Source organism: Ziziphus jujuba, chromosome 4 (genome assembly GCF_031755915.1).
Source record: "Ziziphus jujuba cultivar Dongzao chromosome 4, ASM3175591v1".
Taxonomy (NCBI): domain Eukaryota; kingdom Viridiplantae; phylum Streptophyta; class Magnoliopsida; order Rosales; family Rhamnaceae; genus Ziziphus; species Ziziphus jujuba.
The window spans coordinates 11,021,453-11,045,311 of record NC_083382.1 but is presented as its reverse complement, the minus strand read 5'-3'; the positions used below and the strand labels follow the sequence as shown (position 1 = coordinate 11,045,311).

Genomic DNA, 23,859 nt, shown 5'->3' with positions numbered 1-23,859 from the left:
TTCTCTGTGCCATTATATATTCCAGAAGACTGGAGCTGTATTCAAAAGCTATGATTGGTCTTGGCTGGAATCAATTTGTTGTGTTTTTTTAAGCTTTTGTGGTATCGTGGACTTGAAGGAGACCAATGTGATTGCAGGACACTGCTATGATGTTTTCATGTGTACTGATGGGTTAATATTGTGGTGCAGTGTCTCTCTTAATCAAAGTTTGATGAGGAGCTGACACTGGTTGTGACTTCGTTTTCTCTATTTTTTTTTTTATTTCAAGTGTAACTGAATTTTATGTGTGTAATTCTACCTTTGTACCAAATTAGGCTTTCCTTTTTCCTTTTTTATAAGAATGAAAATAAAAATGTGATGCTTCCAAAGTTCTTTTTCTGTTCCATTGGATTAGCTTCGTGAGTACTGACAGAAAACTATAATTTCAAACGTTTTAGCACTAAGTATGCTCTTTTTGATGTTCTAAGTTGTTCTTCAAACGCATACCGTTCTCATTGTTGAATAATCTACTTATTTTAAGACATTGCCATTTTGTGCACATACAAAATGTACTCATAAGCCAATATTTACTACATGTATACTGATTACTTTGTATGTTTGTGCTTGTGTAGTAGCATATAACTACACCATTGAATGAATGCAATTCAACTACATTTTTAGTTGTCGTTGCAAAACCATTTTTAAGCTTGTGTCATCTACGCTGAAAGTCTCACCGATAATCATCAGCATGTAAAACGTAAATCAAGTGGGGGAATGGTTGCAAACTCGAAGAAAGAAAAACAGAACACCAAGACATGAACTGAATGGTTGTAAGCTCGAAGAAAGAAAAACAGAACACCAAGACATGAACTAAGGCAGAAGGTTCAAAACAGAAAACACCAATAATCATCCAAAAATCGAAGTGTACATTACAAAGAAGCTATACTGTGTCTCCTACATGTACCATCGTGTATGGAAAACTCAACTAAAATAAATAAATAAGAAACAAGACAATGAATAAACAAAAATGCTAATACAAGATTTCCATTTTGTAGTATCAAATCAATAAATAATAAGGGCATCTAAGAAATCTAAACTCTGGATGATCCAAGCTTCCTTTCAAACAAGCGTTGCAGAAGGTAGACTTGGAGGACACAGGCCCCGACAAGTGCTACTGATTCAATCATCGCTTTATGAACTGCCCTCCGACTCATTCCGTCGTTCACTGCATTCAAGTTACAATAACACCTCTCAATATTAGTCAGCTCTCCCAGATAGGTCTACATTTCTTCTCCGACAGAGAATGGCAAAAGGCAAAAGGCAAACTCATTTCCATGTATGCATAATGTGTAAACTGATACTGGTTATCTAGTACCCTAGTCTAACCAACCTTGGAAATTTGAGTATGCATGAAAAAATGGAGCCTAGTCCAGTTCTAATGGCCCTAGACTCCAAGGAAGTTTTTACCCCCTCGCCGCAACCCCCAAATGAAAGCCATCTGGCTCCATCATGTAAGCATAGGCTTCCACCACATAACCATTTTCAGGAATACATTTATAAACGAATAAGACTGGGTAATAATCAAAATATTGCTATGGATTTACAGGGAAATTAAAGTTGACATGGAAAAGAGACTTATTAGTTCAAGTAATACCTATTGCTTGGCGGTCAGTCTGTGCCTCTAACCAATGCTGTTCGAACTGGATGTTATAAAGGGCTTCCTCCAACTTTGCAATCTCTGTCAGCAAAGGAGCGAAATGCTCTGCACAAACTCATAAACCATTAACAACAAACATCCACATAAAATAAAAAAGGAATTGAGTGAAATATAATGAAAAGAAATGTTGGCTTCTCACCATCTTTTGCATGCTGCTCATAGTATGCAAAGTGACCAACATGTACATCAAAGTCAATGGTTTCATGATAAGGAGACTTATTAGTGAAGCAGAAGCGATAAAGACCTCTCTTTTGAACCACAAACTCCAACTTCTCGCTAGTCTTGTCGCGTATGTCATTAATTTGTTCGCCAGAAGGACCCTTTATCTAATAATATCAAAACTTTCTGAGGTTAATGACAGATTCTGAACTGAATACTGAAGAACAATAAGCAAGAGAATTTAACGAACGGGATAAGCATCTTCAAAACCTTTTGATAATTAACTTAAGAAGGGATCTGTCAGGTTGTTTAAGCCTTGCAAGATGAAATGTTCTACAAACACATTCAACCAAAGAACTCATAACTAGTTTTAGAAAACATAAACCAATTCAACTGTCCATGTTTGACAAAGAGCACTAATTTCATAAGGCAAACACCAACAATGTCATTCTCTCAACTCTTGAATTGAAACAATCATAGAAAATATGACAGAAATATTCTCTTTTCATTCACTTTCAAAATGCAAATCGAGGTAAAATCACAATAAGCAATTCAAATATAAAATTCACAGAGTATTAAAAAAAAAAGAAAAAAAAAAAAAAAGAGAAGAAGATAGAGAATCCAAGCAGAAGAGTTGTATAAAGAACAAACCACTAGATCAACACCTTCATCCCCATAACTCCAAGGGGTATCGGCTTTGATAACAACGAAAGAGGCATGGAGGGTATCTCCCTCGTACTGAACATTATGAGAGAAACACTCTTCCCTGTCTATCACAAACCTTATCCCCAGTGTACCCTCCATTTGGCAAGATATTACCAGCATAGCCACCACCACCACCACCATAGCCACCATTCTCAACTCCGTCATCTATGTATATATGTATCTTCAGCTGAAAAATATAAAAACAAACATAACATACATAGAGATCGGTCAACAATCCCAGAATCAATCTACAACCCATTGACAGTTACAAGAACTTGAAGATCTTGAACAAGAAAAAAATAAAACTTACCCAGTATTCTTCTGTAGCTGAGAGATCAGAAATTCAAAGGTTTCGGCCTTGGCGTGTTGGAGAAAAAAAAATAAAATAAAAGAAAAAAAGAAAAAAAGAAAAAAAGAAAAAAAAGAAAACAGAAACAGGAAAAAGGGATTGTTTGGGAAGTAGAACTTGGGAGATTCGAAGAAACTACAACTTCTGAGATCCTACTTGTCCTACGTGTTTTGAGTTCGATTTGTCATGCTTATGAAAACTACCAATAGGAAGATCCCACGTCGGATTGTGTCGTATGCTATGTTGAAAGAGAAATATGCCTGCAATCACGTATTTGCCCAATTGGTTTGTTTCTTATTTTTTGCTTTTTTTTTTTATAAATTATATTTGGGATTGTATCATTTTTCTTTTGTCTGAGTATATTTTAATAAACTTCAATTTAACTTGTTAAAATTTTGAATATCATACCTTTTTTAGTTATTGAAGAACCAACAGAATTTATTTGTAAAAATAATAGTAATAATAATAAATATACAATTTAATATCTAAAATAAGACCAATTAAAATTTTTTACAAAAATATGTCTTGTTAATAATATCTTTATTCTGTGACAAAAGAAGAAAGGAAGAATAATATAAAGGCAGTGGAAGATGACTTTTTAGTCTCCATTAGATAAGCCATTTGTGTAAACCAACAAACTGATGATCAATGGAAGAAAAAACGCCATACAAGTGATTAAAGTTAATGATTGATCCCTAAATCATGAAACCACCAGCCCAGGTCATGTTCACTAAAAAAACCAATCACTTTTTGCGAGTTTCAGCATGACTTTGAGACCTTAACAAGCAAAGAGGATAATGATCTGAGAAACAATTCAGGTGTTCTTGAAAAGGCCTTGTTGCCACAACAAAAAGTAAAAAGATCAGCCACGATTTATACATGAATTCGTTATGCTAAAGCATATGTTATGCATGTGCTCACATGCTTTTGGGGCTCTTCACATTTTCTTAACAAAGAAACTTTTGGGGATCAATGGATCTTTGATCACAGGATAAAGTGAAATCAAGAAAAACTCATCTTTCAGCATGCAGAAAAACCATGCAAAACTGCAAAATAATTTTCCCCCTTCAGATAGATCGGTTCTGAAGTTCTTCATCCTTTAACCTGTTAGATTTCGGTGGAGTATGTATATGGCATGTCGACAAGAGTTGATGAAACAAAAACGTGCAAGTTTATGTCAACTTAGAAACAAAAAACATGTGAGAAATGTCAACCATTCTAATTATATGCACAAGGAACTAAACTTTAAACTTTGTGTTTTGGTTATAGCTTCAGGATCTTTTCCTCTTCAAAGAACAGCCTCTTCTGCAGTCTCTGCTGATGATCAGAAAATTCTTTATATAAATCTCTTCGTTGTTTAGCCATCCTGTATTCATTAGTTCCCGAATGGACAATCTTCAATTTCAATTCATTTGTAGTTCTGATGTTTGTAGTCTGAAAAATTTTCTGCAAAATTTAAATTCTAAAATGAACAATGGTAATACATTATTTGAGAATTTCATGATTTATATTGGCTAGCATTAGTGTGCTCACTCCTCAATAACCCAAAGCTAGAAAGAATCCTGAAAACTAACCTCAGATTTAAGAACCAAAGCTCCAATTGATGCTTTAAGTGTGTCATGCGTTGAAATTTTCTCGGTTATCAACCACGGCCTGCAGAACATATAAGATGATGAATGCAAACTGACCAACAAAGTTAAAGTATCCCAATCCAAAAAATTACATTCAGTCTCCAGTTAGATGGTTAAGCTGTACCTGACAATTGCATTGCTTAGGCAACAAAACTAATTTAATTTGAGTACAACTATTATCAGGTAGACAAGGTAGCATAACGTACGACAGTAAAAAAGCTCTAAGGCTGGGAATACGAATCTACTCAAAATGAGTAGCAATGACTATATTAATAACGAATGTACAGACATATGCGTGCATGCAGACATACATATATGTGTACATCGAACTTGTATAAGGCATATGAGAGTTAGACAAAGTAGACACCAACTTTTCATTCATCCTAATTGTAGCATGAAAACTACATTTCTTCCAAGAATACAAAAATGATAAAAAGTGCAGATAAAAAATTGTTTAATTATTTTGCAAATAAGTGGTAAAGGTAATTTGGTTACTGCAGAGTTAATAATCCTTTCTTACCGTCAAACCTCTTCTCTCTCTTTGCCACCGCTTCATATTCTCTCACCCTCCAACAACTAATTTCTCGCTTATTTTTCTGACATTAAAGTACACTTTTATATAATATAAACTTTCATTTACTTTTAACCACTGTATGAGCAGGTCTAGCATATATGACACCTAGAACCGTGTTTGATGTTATAACCAAGAAAAATTCATGACAGACAAATATTAGGACAAGCAAATAAGAGAACTAGATTTTCTTCCCCCCTCCAACCAAAGTTAAAAGCTACTAAAGTGCAACAATAATGCATCCGGCAGCACATACCTTCCTCTTGAAGATACAATAATTTGATCAGGATTGTCCAAAAAGTTGCACAACTTTTCAAAATGTTTTTTGCTGTCCACAAGAATATTTCCTCGTGCACATAATTCCGATGACAAACTTGGAAAAACAAACGCTTGACATGAGACTGAAACTTCTTTACGCACAAATTCCACAATTTGTACAGGCGTCAATTCTTTCTCAAGATTCTCAACAAAAATCAAATAATGGTTACTCATCCCTCCAAAATCTCTGTCTTGTGCGGTCCTTTCAGAAGGATAGTCAATCGTCCCTGCCGCCCAAGGAAAACAGGAAGAAGAAAAAAAGGTGACAGAACTAGTACATCAAGCACTCTCACATAATAGGTAAGAGAATGAATCTAAAATAATGTAAAAGGGAATGAGTACAGACATTTAGATGACTGTGTCTCATTTAAAGGCTGCCTTGTAACCCTTGTCTCCTACAAAATCACAAATAGACAGACTGTCATGAACTACTACATGGTATCGCATCATGCAGTATCTGAGTGCGATTCAAAAATTATTTCATTGGTTAACAAGTTTTGTGATCAGACACAATTCAAAAACTATGCAAATAATAATAACTTACCTGCTTTAAATGGTGAGAAAATTTTCGTCTGTGCTCGGTACGCAATATAGCAATTTCTGTGTGATGATCAGTAGTGTTGCCTGTTGTAACTTCAGCTCCAGGAAGTGAATTTGAATTACAAGCAATTTCAATTTTCTTCCTCACTATCTTTAGAAAAGAGGCCACCGCTGAATCTCTTTTCTCACCAGATTGGATTCTGCAAATGTTTTCAATTTTCTCAACAGTTAATTGTCCAGCAAGTGGACCATGTAGCCAGCAAAGGACAAAGGTGCATGAGCATTCTTCTTCTCCATTCTCAAAAGAATGTTTTTGATAATCCACCTACAAAAATAAACCCATTAACAATCACAAAAGAGCATATTAAGCAAAGAAAAAAAAAAAAAATCCCAAAAAAAAAGTATAGAACAGATCCTCTAATTCAAAACTAACTATAAACAAGCAAATCCAAATGCAAAAAATGAATCCAACAAGTGTAAAAAAGAAGAAATACATAATGTTTTATACAAAGCAGCAGCTATATATACAATCAAAATCAATCTAAAGCATTAGTGCACAATGCCAACCATGTTCCATGCCCATGAATTCATATATTCTGCAAAGGAACCACAAGGTCCTCATCGTTCATTCAAACAACAGATACATTTATCAAAAAAGAAAAAAAAAAAAAAAAGGCAGCATTGATTTTATCACATTAAATTTATTGTAAAAAGTAAATAATCTGAAACCCAAAAGGAAACACGAAAAAGGAGGACATTCTGATATGGGTTTAAACTGGGGTTTAAGCCGTTTTCGGGGAATAGAGAAGCGAAGGAGGAAGAAGTTACTGACCCCTTCAATGATGGCGTCGTAAAAGCGAAGGTCGTCATTGTTGAAGATATGGGAAGCACAAACTTTCATACCCGTAACGACGCTCGAACACTCGGAGTCCTGAAGCTGTTGAGAGAGCGTCCTGAACCTGGAATCGAAGTCGGAGATAAAGTCGAAGCTCAACTTGGTCAAATCGCTTGCATGGAAAACGGCATCTGCCTGGCCTTCCAAGCCGCAAAACTTCACTCTGAGCCTGGCCGAATCAGGGGGAGACGAATCTCCTCCCTCTCCCTCCACAATCACCTGGACGGTGTACCAGGCATCGTCGTCGTAATCCCTGAACTCCATTTCCGTTACCAACATCGGTTTTTTTTTTTTTTTCTTTTTTTAAATTCCAACCTCCTAAACGAGTTTCTGCGAACTGGGTTTTTGTGGGTTTTCTGTTGGTTTGCTTAAATTTGGTCTATGGACGAGACTATGAGAGCTGATGACAGAGTAGAGAATTGGGTCAAGTTTTTGTTGTGAGGCGCGTGATACATACTACCGTTTGTAGTTTTGTTAACGTGGCTAATCCACACTGCAGTATGAAGCTCTCTTCCACTTTCAAATAAACCGTTCATTACCTGACTCTCTTCCTGACCCTCCACAAACAAAGCAAAGAAATGCTCTGTTTTAGTGTCACTAACCACTCTGTTTTCATTTTCTTTATTAATATATATATGTATGTTTGTGTATGTCTTTAGTGTAATTGATATTTAGACCCAATTTTACAAAAATAATATATGAAAGAGTTAGGATACAAAAAATATATATATATATAGTCTGTCTATGGTGCGGACGGTTTTTATACGGACTACAGTATTAATGACGATTTTTTATAGTATTAGTGACGATTTTATAAAAAACCGTCGTTAATACTATAAAAAACCCTCACTAATACTGCAGTTCTCATACGGACCATTCTTACCATAAAATTTGCGTATATATATATATATATATATACATATATATATATTGAAGTGTACATCCCTTAACACTGATCATGTTTTTCTAATTGAAATTTTAAAAGTACTTTATAGAAATGCTTCTTGGAAACACTTTTATAACCAGTGTTTTTGCTTTACTAGTTTCTCTAGTTTCTCATTTGAAAGAGCTGGGTCTCTGATAAATAAGTGCTAGATGGGCTTAAAATATATTGATTGAATTCTTCGCATTTTTAAACCACTTTATATATTTATTTATTTTTCTTCTCCATTTTTAATCTAACAGTTGGTTATGCCTATTTCAATTCCACAGCTTTCATCAAATGTAGAAACATAATGTTAAAATTTTAATCATATATCCATAATATATCTGCAATAACTCAATATCACACAAGGATTTTAACTCATACAATATACCCTCTGCACCATTTATATGTAAATGATAAATGCAGAGGCGCAGCCAAACTTATTATATGGAAAACAAACTTCTGTTTGTGAAAATATTGCTCTTGCAAATTAGAAGTACACCGCATATTAACTTCCTAATTTGATCTCACACTGCAATATCTTTCCCAAAAAGTTCAGTAATTCCTTTTCTTGGGTCATTCTTCTTCACGATTGACTCTCCAACCAAAACCTGCGGAGGAATTAAATTTAAATCAAAATCGCTCAAGTATTTGTTACTAATGGTGTGTAAAGTTACATCAATGCTAAATGTAAAAATAACAAAAAGAAGCTCTGATATAACTAGTTGAGCATGCATGATCACCACCTTAGATTGTATAAATATAGAAAATCTTACCGCTTTAACACCGGCTTCTTGTACATAAGCAATATCATCAGGAGTAAACAGACCAGATTCCCCAACAACCTGAAAAAGTCCATACAAAAGAATAACAAAAAAATATATATTAAAAAAAAAAAAGAAAATAAATATTTGTTTTACTATCCATTTTCACCACAAAAGAACTTTTTGTTTCAGTGAAATACTTACGAGTATGTCTCTTTCACGAATCAATCGGCCACGCTCTCCTTCAAGAAGCTTCTTTGTATTACTAGTATCAACCTTAAAGGTTTCTGTGAACAAGCAAACATTGTTATTTACCATCTTGCAAAGAACGTTTATAGGCTTGTTTAACCATGTTGTAATCTCTTCTAATTAGGCAACAAGTAGCCACTAATATTAATAACAAACCAAACTCTTCAGTCTTTGTGCCCACAGTACTATTCACAAGAAGTGAATGAAAGCATAAGCCCGTGATGGAAATGCAATAATCATTACTGAAGAGCAGACAGACAAGTTATTCTTCAAAAGGGAAAAATGAAAAAGGTGGGGTAAAAAAAGGACGGAAATGAACTGTATAAAAAACATAGTTCATTCTCCAAGAAATCTAAAAATCAATTTTCATATTTATTGCTTCAAGCTCCCCTTTACAGACTGATTATAAACAATGTACAATGAAGAGATATTAGCAAACAATTGCATTAGAGAGTAGGAAGGAAGAAAATAACTAAGTTTGGTAGCATAAGTTTAATCTTGAAAGGTGGAAAAAACCTTACCAAGGTTGCGATTATTGATTCCAATTAACTCAACCCCCTCTATCCCAAGAACACGATCCATTTCCCTCTCATCATGCACCTGCATAAATATGGAACTTTTATACAATAATGATGGTGATGATAAAACTAGAACATAGAGTATATTAAGAATGTACGATAAATCTCCCTTTCAATAAATTGGAAATTCCACAATAAATGAAAATGCCGTGAAAATATTTATGTCATAACAATATGTGACATAAAAATAAATTGGCATCAACAAGATTGCAGTTGTTGATGCCAATTAACCTAAAGCCACCAAGTATCTATCTCCAAAAGCAGGGCCTACTTAAAGAATTTCAGCTACAAGAAGAGGTTTTAGATATTAACAATGAAACGGGTAATATTTGAACCTCAATTAGTGCTGCTAAACCAAGAAGCTTGCAGATCTTGGTCATATATTTGATGTCAAGATCAGGCAAAACACCAGCAATCAAAAGAACAGCATCTGCGCCTTTAATTCGAGCATAGTAGATTTGCCATGCATCGATAATGAACTCTTTGCACAATATAGGGCACTGCATATATGCATAGTGTTATATATGCGTAACTTACAGTAATCATACATAAACACCATGTACTCCATATACAATGGGAGAATATAGAACAAACCTTCACTCCAGATTTTCGTATTGCCTCAATATTTTCAAAACTTCCCTATAACATAAAATCAGAAGCAAATTAGAGATAGCTAATCTTTTTACCCTCAATACTTGAGAAATTGATTTGTTTACCTTGAAATACTTCTCATCTGCCAAAACACTAAGACAAGCTGCTCCTCCTTGCTCATAGGCTCGGGCAATTTCAACCTTTATGAAAAAACAGTAAAACAGTGACAAAATAACACAACAATAAATGGAAAATAGAAAAGTACTAAAGTTCCAGGATCAGGACAGTTGTTTTTAGTTCATTAGATGCAAAAGAAGGAAACCTGTGGGACTAATAAATAACTCTAAGAGACACCTTACAACTGGGGAAACAAAGGAAGCTACAAAAGACGGAATAATTTATGCATCTTAACAGTGTAACAAAGTCACAAGTGAGTCTAGGTACTTTCTATTCATTGACCTCCAAGTTCATACACGATACCCCTGTTATCATTTCTGCATATGAGATTTATCTAAGCAATAGCCATCACATGAAAATATAAGACTTTAAAAAATTACAGTAACAAGATTGGATTTGCAACAGATTTTATTACTTATTGATCATACGTCCTTTTAGACAGTGATACAGATATGACAAAAACTGTAAACCACTGGATAGACTTGCAACTGCAGTTACCAGTTAGTGGGGATTAGGCTCACCAGTCAGAAAAAATGCCAAAAAACATTTCAAAATAGAAATTCAGTCCTCCAATATCTACCAAATATTTATGACTTTCAAAGGTTCTTGTACGGTTTCAATTTATTTCAGGTCAAATAATATAAAAATAACAGTAACAATAACAATGACAATCATATTACATTAATTGCATTAGTGTTGTTATTTCAATTTTCTTTAGATGAGGGGAGACACTAGAATAGGAGAAAAAAATGCATGCTAAATACAATGATCAGGATCACGATCATATTCACATGGAGTATAAAAATGCATGGTAAATTATTTTTAAATATTCATCTATGCATTACAGACTATCACAATACAATAAATTTTTTGGTATATGTAATCATATATGTTCAGGACATAAAATCCAGCCTACTAAAGTGATACTAGTTTGTAATTAAAGAACATAATAAAATGAAAGCAAACTTACTGGATCAAAATCCTCCCTCAAGATTCCTCTGCTTGGAGAAGCCTTTTTCACTTCAGCTATCAAACCAGGCAATCCAGTTCGTGAGTAGGCTTCCCGAAGAGCTCCAATAAAATCTCTAGCAGGAGGAAGATTCTCCATTTCTTTCTTCAACACTAAAAGAGGTTTTCTCTCTTTTAACTGGGAAATGATAGTAATTAATACATCAGGTCACTCATCCAAATTAGCAAAAAGGATAAGGAGAAAAACTTCTACTTAAATGTATAAACTAAGTCAGCAGAATTACTCGTGAAACTTCTGTATCTTTGTTCCACACGATTTCTTCTAAAATATTACGCGGAGTATTTCCCTCATTCTGCAAACGAAACTCAAATGGGCCCACATAGTGCAAAGGAGGTCCTGTTGGCGGCCTTCTTCTGATTCTTATACCCTGGCTAGCAGCTACTTCATTTTGGAACATCCCCACTTCCCACTCCTTAATTTTGAGAGCGGTTTGGTCAGATAAAGATTCACTTGTAGGAGCAGTAGTAGCCGAAACATCCTTCGTCTCCATCTATTAAATAATAAGAACAAAATTTAATTCTAAGACACCTAGTTAATATGTAAGAACTCCCAAATTAACATTGAAAGTCATTTTTAGATTCAGCCAGAGATCAACCATCTTCCTATTAAAAGTTTGCAGGGTGTATTAACTACTTGTTTCTCAGGTCACAGACACAAACAAGACATTTCAGACATAATTTTTCACTATGTTATATGTGGTACTAAAATTTCTCACATAACATAAAGAATTATTCCAAATTCAGTAAATTACAGAATTATTCCGTTCAAATAAACAAAACGCATAGCTCACCAAAACATGATGTTTACAAGTATGCCTATTAACCTAATATAACATAGCAATCAAAGAAAAAAACTAAGCGTACGGTACGACATGTAATCAAGCTATCCGAACTGAAAAGCTCGTACCCATTCAAGCTCAGATTTAAAAATTAAAAAAAAAAAAAACACACAAAAAAAAATTCCAAAACCCACAAAACAAAAAACAATCTTTCAGCACTTTCACATCTCAAATCTCAACATGAACATTTCACAAACTGATCAACGACGAAAGGGAAAGCTTTAATAAAAAGTCAGAAAAAAAAGATAAATTTCTTTCACAGTGAGGAACCATTTGTTTACTCAAAAGAAACACATTCTCTGCCAAATAAAGAAAAAAAGAAAACGAAGAAATTTCAAGAAACCTGTTGAGCTCGAATGACAGGAAGAGAAGAAGCAGAAGAAGACAAAGACGAGGAAGCAACAGCGAGCGAGTTGCCTCTACGAGGGTCGACGGCTATTCCCTGAGTAGACCTTAAGAATGAGAACTTGGGTCTGGCTGTGAATGACGAAACGGCTTGGAACGAAACCAAACCTTCCATTATTTTTCCTTTTGATGGATATATGAGATTTTTGAGCAAAACACATACAAACCAGCTCTCTGTCTCTCTACCTTCTGGCTTCTGGGTCTATTGGCTGCGCCACTGGGTTAATGGGTTGTGGTCGGGTTTTATTGGCTTAATTGACCCGGTTTTATAGGAAAGCTAATTAGTAAATAAAAACCAATTTATAATTATCTTTATTTATTTTTATTATTATTTTTTTAAAAAAAAATTTAGAGGTTCAAAATCTAACAAAACATTTTCAGCAAAACCCCAAAAACGATTCTAATGCCCAATCTTTAAAAGGAAAATTTTGCATTAATATTTTACCATTTTCGTTTTAATGTCAAGTTATAAACCATTACTCATTAGTTTAGCCTTCTTTTTTATTTTAGTGCTCTTTTATGAAATATAATTCAAAATCTTTATATTTTGGGCTTTTTTTTTTTTTTTTTCTTTGAAAGATTTATTGGAAATTGAAATTTGTCTGTTCGTTTAGGCGTTTTCTTGGAAATGGGTACTGAAACTGTAAGTCTTTATTTTTAAGTATTATGATTCACATGCGTGATTAAACTATTTATGGGTTTTGTTAAAAAGTTGGTAAAGATTCTTGTTTTTATAGAGGCATTTTGGCATTTTAATGAGTAAAATTTCGTTTTCCTTTTTTTTTTTTTTATTATTATTATTTTTTAATGGATGTGTAAATTTAGTTAGTCTCAAAAAACATCTTTTAGAAGCTTTTAAAAACGTTGTTTAAAACAAAAAGCTGGTTGTTGTGGAGCAATTTGGATTGGGTTGTGATTTGTTGCCGTAGAGTGTACTGCAAACAAAATGGAGGACAAATACATATATGGTAGATCTCTCTCTCTCTATATACGTTGGTTTGGGGGACAAATACATATATGGTAGGTATCTCTCTCTCTCTCTCTCTCTCTCTATATATATATATATATATGTTGGTTTTGGGTGGACATTTACATATCTGTAAATACCAATTATATACTTTCTTTAACAAGGATTTACACACAGATTCTGATTTTAAATAATAATAATAGGTTTTTCATGTCTTAAGTGAGGTGACTAGTTTTATATATGGAACATATTTTGTTTTTCTTTTTTTTTTCTTTTTTTTCTTTTTTGTTTTTTTAGGTAGGATTCTACATGGAAACATCATAAACTAGAACCATATTTTAGTTAATAGAATCTTTTTTCTTTTTTGTTCTTCAAAATAATAATAATAATAATAAAAAGAACAAAAAAAAAAAAGAAGTGATGGTACATGTATAATAAAAAGGGAGCCCAACAATATATATTAAGGTTATTACCTCTCACATGTAAATCCATTAACAGAAGCTATAAAATGCTGTCCAACAATATAGCTTATTTTTCCAATACATCCCCCATTAACCAGGAGGAAATAAACTGGCCTTACCCGCACCAAACAACAATTCAATGGGATACCAAGTATATGGAACGATGTTGTAAAGACTCTGATACCATGTTAAATTACCGTTTATCCCAAAAGCTATAACTAATAGGAAACGGATCTAACAATGTATATCATGCTTATTTTTTAATGCATATCCCATAATTTTATTGCAAAACCATAAAAGAGAAAAATTTGCTCATTTAAAAAACTTCCGAAGACCATCAAAGAGTCTTAGAGCTTTCAGTTCACCACTTCTTATATCCCTCAATCTCCTCCGCAGTATCTGAAACCAAACAAACAAACAAGAAATAGTTAAATAGAAATTGCATCAAAGGCATAGTGCTAGTGGAATAGTACAATCAACCAAGGAGGCTTCCTTGAAATGATACCAACTCCCTCAAACAAAACGGACTCAATATGAATATTTTCTAGTGGATTACGCATTCTTCAGTGATTCAGTATGATAAAGAAATACATGCAACTCAGACAACAAAAGGGTTTTAAGAGAAGCTATTTCGTAAGTTGATTTTTAAGCAGAATATTGATGTACTCTTGGCAGCCCACATGAACACGATGAAAACTAGATTACTGAATCTGCAGAAGTAAAAGAGAGCATGTTCTTACATATTGAGCGCGAAACAGAATTCTGCGCTCACTAGTACACAAGTCTACTGCTAGCTGTTTTAGAAACAACCTTCGATTCAGTTGCTTTGGTGAAGTCACATCCAAATCCATGGATCCACTTTCCTGCAGATGGTAAAATGACTAAACTTTTCTATTTTGAACTTTCTTAGCATTGATTTTGTAACCAAAAATTCCCTAAAATTTTTAGGTAAACAAAGCTTTAAACAAAATAAATATTACTTTGAAAAATTATCCCCTCACCTTTAAGAATTTGTTGTACTTTGATATGCTAGATTCACAACTATCCAATATAAATTGCAGTGCTTCTTCCTCTATTTCAGGATATCTTAAATCCTTCTTCGTCGAAGTTTTGTTTGATGCTGCAGCAGCCATCTGGAATAAAGATCTCCAAGATAAGATATACTATGTTGGAATAACAGATCATATGTAGGAGGCATAGACGTCTAACCTCTTCAAACTGTCTGCTCATGCTTGGTGGGCTGACGACTAAATAAGCATACGCCATTAACTCCTGAGGCCAACCAGTGATTCGTACCGGAAAGCATTGAGATCTGCTAAAAGCTTTAAAGAATCTTATCCAATAATAGCAAATCGAAGTTGAAGTATAATGAAAGAGGAATCATGAATGTTTTAACTGTTCATGAGGACTTAAATATACAAGAAGATGAAAAAGGAAAACAAATTCTTGTTCTGAAACCCAACCCGGTTATTCAGGGAGATTGATAAATGAAAAATAAATCATAAGCATAATTATTACTGAATTTTCATTTACACCCAAAAAGAAAGCCTAAACATGATGATATTAGACAAGTACTTACGCTGACAATCCATTCTTCCTTAGAGCTTCCAACTTCTCCTTATAACATTTGTCATATTTTTCAAGTGATAGTGGCAACTCAACTGAATCACTAGGGTTTGTCCCCTCCCTTGGAACAAATCCATATGATAGCAATAGCTCTCCATTTGATTTATTGCCATATGAGATGAAAACCTGCAGAAAGTCATCAAAGTAATCAGAGAGCTCTTGATTTACATAGCACATACTCCTTAGAATCAAATAGATCTATTAAATGACTAAAATACCAGATTGTCAGATTAGAGAGAACTCTATATGGTATGGGACAAACAAATGAAGGAACATTTTGTTTAACATAATGTTTAAGAGGACATGATAGAAATTATATTTCAATAGTCTAGTGATTCATTTCAAATAATTTTTTTGGCAATTTTTATAAGTTTCCCCCAAGTCATAAAAGATAAAATCTGAATGTTACATATCTTAAGAAGAAAAATTTTCAGTGTGTGCAATTTGGTATTCCTTCAAGCAAACTTTGCTCCTTGATTTAAGTTTTTAAATGGTGAAAAAAGTTTCCTTGTTTACCTGCTCACCTGGCTGATATGACCGATCTGTTGTAAAGACAACTCCTTGTGATGATTTATCATAATCCAAAAATGTCTCCACCTAGACAGTCAAATGCAGATGTATCCATTTAGTCACTTTACACAGGTGATATTTTCTAATGAAACACCTTGCAGAAGAAACTAACAGAACATACCTCACAATCGTGGTTCAGCATATCTGCCCAGGGAACCAAGGCAAACCTTCCATCCATCGAGGGTAACCGGACCTGTACAGATGTATATTGTTTTCAACATCTCTAATGCCCAATACAAAGCTTTGAAAGTTCGGACAAAATATAATAGGATGTGAAAATTGGAGGTAAATGGCATTAGACGATACTGCAGTGAATAAAATTGTTTAAATAACATTTAGTACTTCATTTAAGTGCTTTTTTACAGATCATAGTCAAGGGTCAATTATAGTAGAACACTAAGTGAGGATTTTAAATGTCCAAATCTTGATTCCACTCTTTCTAAACATTATACCAATGATAACATTCATATTACACATCACAAGCCAAGAGAGCAAGAGAAAACTCCAAGAGAGAGAGTTGTTTAAGTTCCAGAGAGAACTTGAGAGAAGAGTGAGCAATTCCAGAGAGAATTGGAGAGTGCAGAGAGAGGTTCCACGAGAGAATCCTCCATGAGAGAAGTTTTTATTTTTGTATTCTATTTTTAAGAGATTAATAGAATTCTTTTATTTTCTTCTCATATTTCTTCTCTAAAGTGGTCAGAGAACCACAACAAGTGGTATCAGAGCTCCTGGTTGAGAGCTTGGGTCCAAAATTTGAAGAAACAAAGCCATTGTTCTTCAAGTTGGTGTTTCGGAAAGTTGTTCAAATAATTAATTTGACAATCCCAGGTGAAAGTACCCGACGAGAGGAGAACAACGAAGTTCGCCGGAGAGAAAACGAACGTCCCACGCGCCCGCACGCGCCGCCTGAAATTTTTCTGCAACTGTTCACGCGCCCACGCGCCGCACGCGCCGTCTGGAGGTTGAAGACGACCACGTCATCAGCCACGTCAGCAGCCACGTCAGCACACCTGCCACGTCATCTGCCACGCCAGCCGACACGTCATCTGCCACGTGTCGCCACGTCATCTGCCACGTGGTGCCACGTCAGCACCATCTGCCACGTCAGCAATATTTTCTGAAATTACGGAAAAGCCCCTGAAGTTTCGGAAATTACGGAACAGCCCTGAATTATTGGAAATTACAGAGTGACCCCTGTAGTTTTCTGAAATTACGGTGAAGCCCCTGAACTATTGGAAATTACAGATTGACCCCTGAAGTTTCTGTATTTGCAGGTTGACCCAGAAATTTTGTGAAATTACAGTTTTGCCCCAAAATTTCTGGTAATTATATTTTGACCCCGGAAGAGTCAAGTCCACCATTTTCGGCCGTTCCGGACGCAACGGTTAACTCCGTTTTGCCAAATTCAGCTCCAATTTTGGTCAAGCCATAATGTCAATGGAAGAATCATCTTCGGGAGCTATGGTTAAGCTCACTGCCACAAATTATACACTTTGGAGACCTCGGATGGAAGATCTCCTCAATTGTAAGGATCTGTTTGATCCTATAGAAGCTAAAGGCGAAAACCCCGATCCCAGCAAAGTAGCAGAATGGAAGAAATTAAACAAGAAAACGATCGGTCAGATCAGGCAATGGATCGACCACAGTGTCTTCCATCATGTAGCGAAGGAAACGGATGCATATGCCCTCTGGACAAAATTGGAGGACATGTACCAGGCCAAGACTGCTCGGAACAAAGCCCTGTTGCTTAAGCGATTGGTACATCTAACATTACAGAGTGGAACTTCTGTAGCCGAGCATACCAGTGAGTTCCAGAGCTTGGTAAATCAACTATCTGCTGTGGATTACCAACTAGGGGATGAGGATCAGGCCCTCCTACTTCTAAGCTCTCTTCCAGACAGTTGGGAGACATTGGTAGTCTCTCTCAGCAATTCGGCCCCGAATGGCAAACTTACTCTGTCTATGGTTAAGGATGCCCTATTTAATGAAGAGGCCAGGAGAAAGGACATTGGCATGGATCAGTCACATGCCCTCGTCACAGAGAGAGGAAGACAGCAAAGAGGTGGTCGAGATAGGGGGAGAGGCAGGAGCAAGAGCAGAGGCAGATCTACAGATGGTAGAAAATCATCGTATAAGTGCTATCATTGTGGCCTGGAGGGTCACATGAAGAAGAACTGCAGAAAGTTGTTGAGAGAGCAGAGACTCCAAGGTAATCAGCCGAAGAAGGATGGAGAGACACTAGTCACTTGTACAGGAGAAGTGGCGCTCTGCTCCACCGAAGAAGAGACATGCCTTCATATATCAACCCAAGATGTTGAGTGGGTAGTCGATACTGCAGCATCCTACCATGTCACTCCACACAGAGATTTCTTTAAAACGTACAAAGCAGGAGACTTTGGTACGGTAAAGATGGGAAATTCCAGTTTCGCAAAGATTATGGGAACTGGTGATATTCAGATAAAAACGAATATTGGTTGTACAATCACTTTGAAGGATGTCCGTCATGTTCCAGACCTTCGGCTTAATCTACTTTCGGGAGCAGCCTTAGACAAGCAAGGCTATGACAACTACTTCAGCAAAGGCACATGGAAAATGACGAAAGGTGCCATAGTTGTCGCCCGAGGACATATTTGTGGAACGTTGTACAAGACTCATGTGAAGATATGTGCAGACAGCCTCAATATTGCAGAAGGAGAGGCGTCTCAAAATCTGTGGCACCAGAGACTCGGTCACATGAGTGAAAAAGGATTGTCCACTTTGGCAAGGAAGAAGCTTATCACTGTTTGCAAGGATGCTGCGCTAGATCCTTGTAATCACTGCTTGTTTGGTAAGCAACATAGAGTCTCCTTCAGTTTCTCTGCATCGAGAAAATCAGAGTTGCTTAGTCTGGTGCACTCTGATGTTTGTGGTCCCATGGAGGTGGAATCATTAGGTGGCAACAAGTATTTCCTGACCTTCATTGATGATGCTTCACGGAAGGTGTGGGTATATTTCTTGAAGACAAAGGACCAGGTATTGGATTACTTCAAACTGTTTCATACCATGGTAGAGCGTGAAACAGGAAAGAAGCTGAAATGTCTCCGCTCAGATAATGGAGGCGAGTATACTTCCAAGGAGTTCGATGCCTATTGCAGAAGACACGGCATTCGACATGAGAAGACGGTCCCTCGCACCCCACAACATAATGGAATAGCCGAAAGAATGAACCGAACCATTATGGAAAAGGTCAGAAGTATGCTCAGTATGGCTAAGTTGCCAAAGCCATTCTGGGGAGAAGCTGTTCGTGCCGCCTGCTACTTAATCAACAGATCACCGTCAGTACCGTTGAATTTTGAAATTCCGGAGAAAGTGTGGTCGGGTAAGATTCCCTCCTACTCTCATTTAAGAGTGTTTGGTTGTATAGCTTATGTACATGTATCCAAGGAGCTCAGACAGAAGCTCGATGCAAGATCTACTCCATGCATCTTTATAGGATATGGAGACGAAGAATTCGGATACAGGTTATGGGACCCGAAAACCAAGAAGGTTATTAGAAGCAGGGATGTAGTATTCCAAGAAAACCAGAAAATGGAAGACATTGAAAAGCCCAGAATGTCTCCTAATTGTAGTTCTAGTGCCGAGAATTTTTGTCCTAATTCAGCACCAGCCCAGATAGCCACAGAGGATAATGAGGTGCATGAAGATATACCAGAAGCAGACCAGGAGGAAGAAGGGGATATTGAGCAGGGGGAGACTCAATCCTCTCAAGCAGCTGCAGGGCCATCACAGCGGTCAGATGATGGTACACCTCCTGAAACCAGTGGTTTGCAAGTTCGGAGATCTGAGCGAGGCCGAATTCCATCAAAGAGATTTCCAGAATCTGAGTATATTCTGCTTACTGAAGAAGGGGAGCCAGAGAGTTTCCAGGAAGCTGTTTCTCATCAAGAGAAGGAAAAATGGCTGCAAGCAATGCAAGATGAGATGGAATCCTTGCAGAAAAATCATACTTATGAGTTGGTTGAGCTTCCAACAGGAAAGAAGGCACTAAAGAATAAATGGGTGTTCAAGCTCAAGAAAGATGGCAGCGGAAGGGTGGTGAAACACAAAGCCCGATTGGTGGTCAAAGGATTTCTTCAGAAGAAAGGAATTGACTTTGATGAGATTTTTTCACCAGTGGTAAAAATGACTTCAATTCGAGTCATTTTTGGTTTAGTAGCAAGTCTAAACCTAGAGCTTGAACAGATGGATGTGAAGACAGCATTTCTTCACGGTGATTTACATGAAGAAATCTACATGGAGCAGCCAGAAGGATTTGAGGTTTCAAGGAAAGAAAACCTCGTATGCAAGCTAAAGAAGAGCTTGTATGGCCTCAAGCAAGCACCAAGACAATGGTATAAGAAGTTTGACTCGTTTATGGTGAGTCAAGGCTATAAAAGGACTGCAGCAGACCAATGTGTTTATATTCAAAAATTTTCAGGTGGAAACTTCATTGCACTTTTGCTATATGTGGACGACATGTTGATCGTTGGACAAGATGCAATGAAGATTAGTAAGCTGAAGAAAGAATTGTCTAAATCTTTTGATATGAAAGACTTAGGACCAGCTCAACAAATTTTGGGAATGCAAATAATCCGAGACAGGAAAAATAGAAGGTTATGGCTATCTCAAGAGAAGTATGTTGAACGGGTGATAAAGAGATTCAACATGGATAAAGCCAAACCGGTCAGCATTCCACTTGCAAATCATTTCAAGTTGAGTAAGAGATTGTGCCCCTCATCCAAAGAAGAGATAGAGGAGATGGCTTCAGTACCATATTCTTCAGCGGTAGGAAGTCTGATGTATGCAATGGTGTGTACCAGACCAGACATTGCTCATGCAGTAGGTGTTGTGAGCAGATTTCTTTCAAATCCTGGAAAGAAACACTGGGAAGCAGTCAAATGGATTCTCAGGTATCTTAAAGGTACATCGAAGCTGTGCTTGTGCTACGGGGGAGGTGATCCAATCTTAGAAGGCTATACAGATGCAGATATGGCCGGAGACCCTGATAATAGAAAATCTACATCAGGTTATCTCTACACTTTTGCAGGGGGAGCTGTGTCATGGCAGTCAAGATTGCAGAAGTGTGTTGCTTTATCCACTACTGAAGCAGAGTACATTGCCGCAGCGGAAGCAGGTAAGGAAATGTTGTGGTTAAAGCGTTTTCTCACAGAATTGGGCATCAAGCAAGAAGACTACAAGGTACATTGTGATAACCAAAGTGCCATGGATTTGAGCAAAAACTCAATGTATCATTCCCGTACAAAGCACATTGACATTCGCTATCATTGGATACGCGAAGTAATAGATCAACAGTTGCTGAAACTGATGAAGATCCACACAAAAGAGAATCCAGCAGATATGCTAACAAAAGTTGTTGCTCAAGAGAAGCTGAAGCTATGCAGAGACATAGCTGGAATAGATGGCAGATGACCATCAGTTTTAAATGCGGCTGGAGGGGGAGAATTGTGAAGTCCAGCCGCACCAACCAACCTCACCAACCACAGCCGCACCAACCACAGCCACCATTGTTGACAGCCACCATTGTTGACAGCCACCATTGTTGATCAACAATTGTGGGCTAAGATGTTGAAAAGTGTGGCCTTGTAAGCCTATAAATAGGCTCCTTACCTTTGCATGAAAACCAAGCCAAGAGAGCAAGAGAAAACTCCAAGAGAGAGAGTTGTTTAAGTTCCAGAGAGAACTTGAGAGAAGAGTGAGCAATTCCAGAGAGAATTGGAGAGTGCAGAGAGAGGTTCCACGAGAGAATCCTCCATGAGAGAAGTTTTTATTTTTGTATTCTATTTTTAAGAGATTAATAGAATTCTTTTATTTTCTTCTCATATTTCTTCTCTAAAGTGGTCAGAGAACCACAACACATATTACACATCACAAATTTGCATAATTATATGCTCTGTGCTGCATCATTGTCATCAGGTTTCCAAAGTGCTAAAAAAATTGAAACCACTAATGTAAATTAAGGTAACAAGTTCACAATGATGTTTATTGATGACTTACCAACCGTGAGAAAAGAATGCCAAATGACCATTTGAAAGTTTCCAGATTGAATACCTAACCACAAATTGGGCAAAATCAAACAATTAGGTGCTGACATTCAATCAAGGTACCTACATGTATTTACATTTGAGGATGTCCATATCATGCTAAAGATTAAAACTATGATAACTCCAATTAACCCTTATTCATTGCATCATGGAAACAGAGATGAGTAACTTGAGGAATCCAAAGAAGTTGGCAACCAGAAACAGTATGAGAATAACTGCCAGAAATTTACAAGATCAAATAATAATCATTTAATGCTTATTGCAATTTTGAGGGGGAAAGACGTAAAGAGTAACTTAATAAAGTACTAGAATTTTTTAGAAAACAAATATTAAAAAAACTCTATGTATGCATGCTGTTGAATCTACGATAAAAAAAAGTGCACACCAGAAGGGTCTTTCTACCATAAATATGCCTTACATAAACCATAGCCACAAGAGAATAGTAATTTGGCAACATAAAATTATACCTCTTCAGGAAATAAATCAGGATGCTTGGAAAATATCCTGAGTCTTAAATCGTTGTATCTGCACAAGTGACAAGAAAAAAAAATGTTTATTTCATAAATGAGAAGATAATATACTTGACAGAATATAAGAATTAAAGTTAGAACAAATATCAATAAAGGCACAAGAAGGAAAGCCAAACTCAGGAGAAAGATCAAATAGAAAACATTTTGGCCGTACGTTCCAACAACATTTGTAACCCTTTCGATCGCCCGCTCTCTAATCTGTGATGCTTCCAAATATCGATCTAGTTCTTCACGTGTCCTGAAATGATATAGAAAGGCTGTAGAAGAAAAACCTGAGAGTAGACCTTCAGAGAAAAGTGAAAAAAAATGAAAGACTTGAAAGGCCTCCACCATTGTTGGGAAAAACTAACAACCAAAGGAAACTTACCAATAGAGAAGAGAGTAGGGCTGTCGAGGTAAAGCAGAAATGTAATTAAACCATCTTGAAGATTTCAAGAGACTTGCTTCACTTATCAAGTAGGTTGCTAGAAGAGGCCAATCTGGTACTGAATTCTGCTTTAATACTTCACCAGCCTCCGCACAGTTCCATTCCTACCACACACACCAAATGCTAACAAGATCAAATCTATAGAACTTAATCCATTCAAACGCAGATATTGGTCCGCAAACGATTTGAGCATTTCTCTTATAAAGATTCAAACTTTCAACAAAATAAAAAACCAAACTGAGCAATTCCCACAAAATTTCTTGAGAAAAGTAGTCTCACCGAAGTTGCACTGATGACAAGAGAGGGTGGGACAAAAAGCAACTTTTCTCCTTTCCTTACGTTCTTCAAAGCAACCAGTCCTCGCTCTCCCACATCAACTCTTTCTATGGCCATCTTCTGGGGTGGAAGCCCAGACTCAGACAACCATTTCTGCAGAGCGGATGCGTTTTCCAAGGAATCGATTTCGCAACCCCATGGGATGGTTTCTGTAACTGTGGTGTTTTTGGCGCTTTCACTTGTAGAGACTGAGCAATGAGTTGGGTTTCTACGGAAGTGTACATGGTGTAACTGAGAAAAGTGAGTTTTTTGAGGTGAATGGAAACTGGCAATGAGTGTGCTGTGCAAAATCCGTGAAGCTTCAGCCATGGCTACTCTCAGATTCAGAGAGAGCAAGAAGGAGAGAGGCCTTATCTTCTGAAAGGGGTAATAAACGGTTAGCGGTCGTGCTTGCAGTAATAAAACCCGCCATTCAGAAACGCCTTTTTACTAAACTACGAC

General features: G+C 36.5%; 4 protein-coding genes across 5 annotated transcripts; all 4 read right to left on the bottom strand.

The window, feature by feature from the left end:
• Positions 1 to 862: 862 nt before the first annotated feature.
• Positions 863 to 3,065, bottom strand: LOC107416821 (transmembrane emp24 domain-containing protein p24beta2). The gene is made up of 5 exons (XM_016025357.4): positions 2,871 to 3,065; positions 2,507 to 2,747; positions 1,836 to 2,022; positions 1,634 to 1,741; positions 863 to 1,204 (listed from the first exon to the last, which is right to left on the bottom strand). Exons 2-5 carry the CDS (start codon positions 2,723 to 2,725, stop codon positions 1,071 to 1,073), a joined length of 648 nt encoding a protein of 215 aa, XP_015880843.1. The 5' UTR covers positions 2,726 to 2,747; positions 2,871 to 3,065; the 3' UTR covers positions 863 to 1,070.
• Positions 3,066 to 3,730: 665 nt separating this feature from the next.
• On the bottom strand, positions 3,731 to 7,467 carry LOC107416837 (uncharacterized). Its single transcript, XM_016025381.4, has 6 exons — positions 6,802 to 7,467; positions 5,974 to 6,294; positions 5,776 to 5,824; positions 5,368 to 5,656; positions 4,484 to 4,562; positions 3,731 to 4,355 (listed from the first exon to the last, which is right to left on the bottom strand). The coding sequence occupies exons 1-6, from the start codon at positions 7,141 to 7,143 to the stop codon at positions 4,173 to 4,175; spliced, it is 1,263 nt and encodes a 420-aa protein (XP_015880867.1). The 5' UTR covers positions 7,144 to 7,467; the 3' UTR covers positions 3,731 to 4,172.
• Positions 7,468 to 8,102: 635 nt separating this feature from the next.
• On the bottom strand, positions 8,103 to 12,650 carry LOC107433891 (indole-3-glycerol phosphate synthase, chloroplastic). Its single transcript, XM_016045275.3, has 10 exons — positions 12,360 to 12,650; positions 11,402 to 11,668; positions 11,119 to 11,295; positions 10,097 to 10,171; positions 9,975 to 10,019; positions 9,716 to 9,880; positions 9,324 to 9,402; positions 8,758 to 8,840; positions 8,566 to 8,634; positions 8,103 to 8,400 (listed from the first exon to the last, which is right to left on the bottom strand). Exons 1-10 carry the CDS (start codon positions 12,534 to 12,536, stop codon positions 8,317 to 8,319), a joined length of 1,221 nt encoding a protein of 406 aa, XP_015900761.1. The 5' UTR covers positions 12,537 to 12,650; the 3' UTR covers positions 8,103 to 8,316.
• A 1,168-nt stretch (positions 12,651 to 13,818) lies between these two features.
• On the bottom strand, positions 13,819 to 23,832 carry LOC107433888 (ribulose-1,5 bisphosphate carboxylase/oxygenase large subunit N-methyltransferase, chloroplastic). Of its 2 annotated transcripts, none has more exons than XM_025067244.3 (12): positions 23,362 to 23,832; positions 23,023 to 23,186; positions 22,810 to 22,893; positions 22,593 to 22,650; positions 22,079 to 22,132; positions 16,167 to 16,238; positions 15,992 to 16,072; positions 15,429 to 15,601; positions 15,059 to 15,164; positions 14,851 to 14,982; positions 14,590 to 14,712; positions 13,819 to 14,248 (listed from the first exon to the last, which is right to left on the bottom strand). In XM_025067244.3, exons 1-12 carry the CDS (start codon positions 23,725 to 23,727, stop codon positions 14,162 to 14,164), a joined length of 1,500 nt encoding a protein of 499 aa, XP_024923012.1. In that variant the 5' UTR covers positions 23,728 to 23,832; the 3' UTR covers positions 13,819 to 14,161. The 2 variants fall into 2 exon arrangements, with proteins under 2 accessions (XP_024923012.1, XP_015900759.1); XM_016045273.3 differs by having other exon boundaries at positions 15,059 to 15,161; positions 23,362 to 23,829.
• Between the last annotated feature and the right edge of the window lie 27 nt (positions 23,833 to 23,859).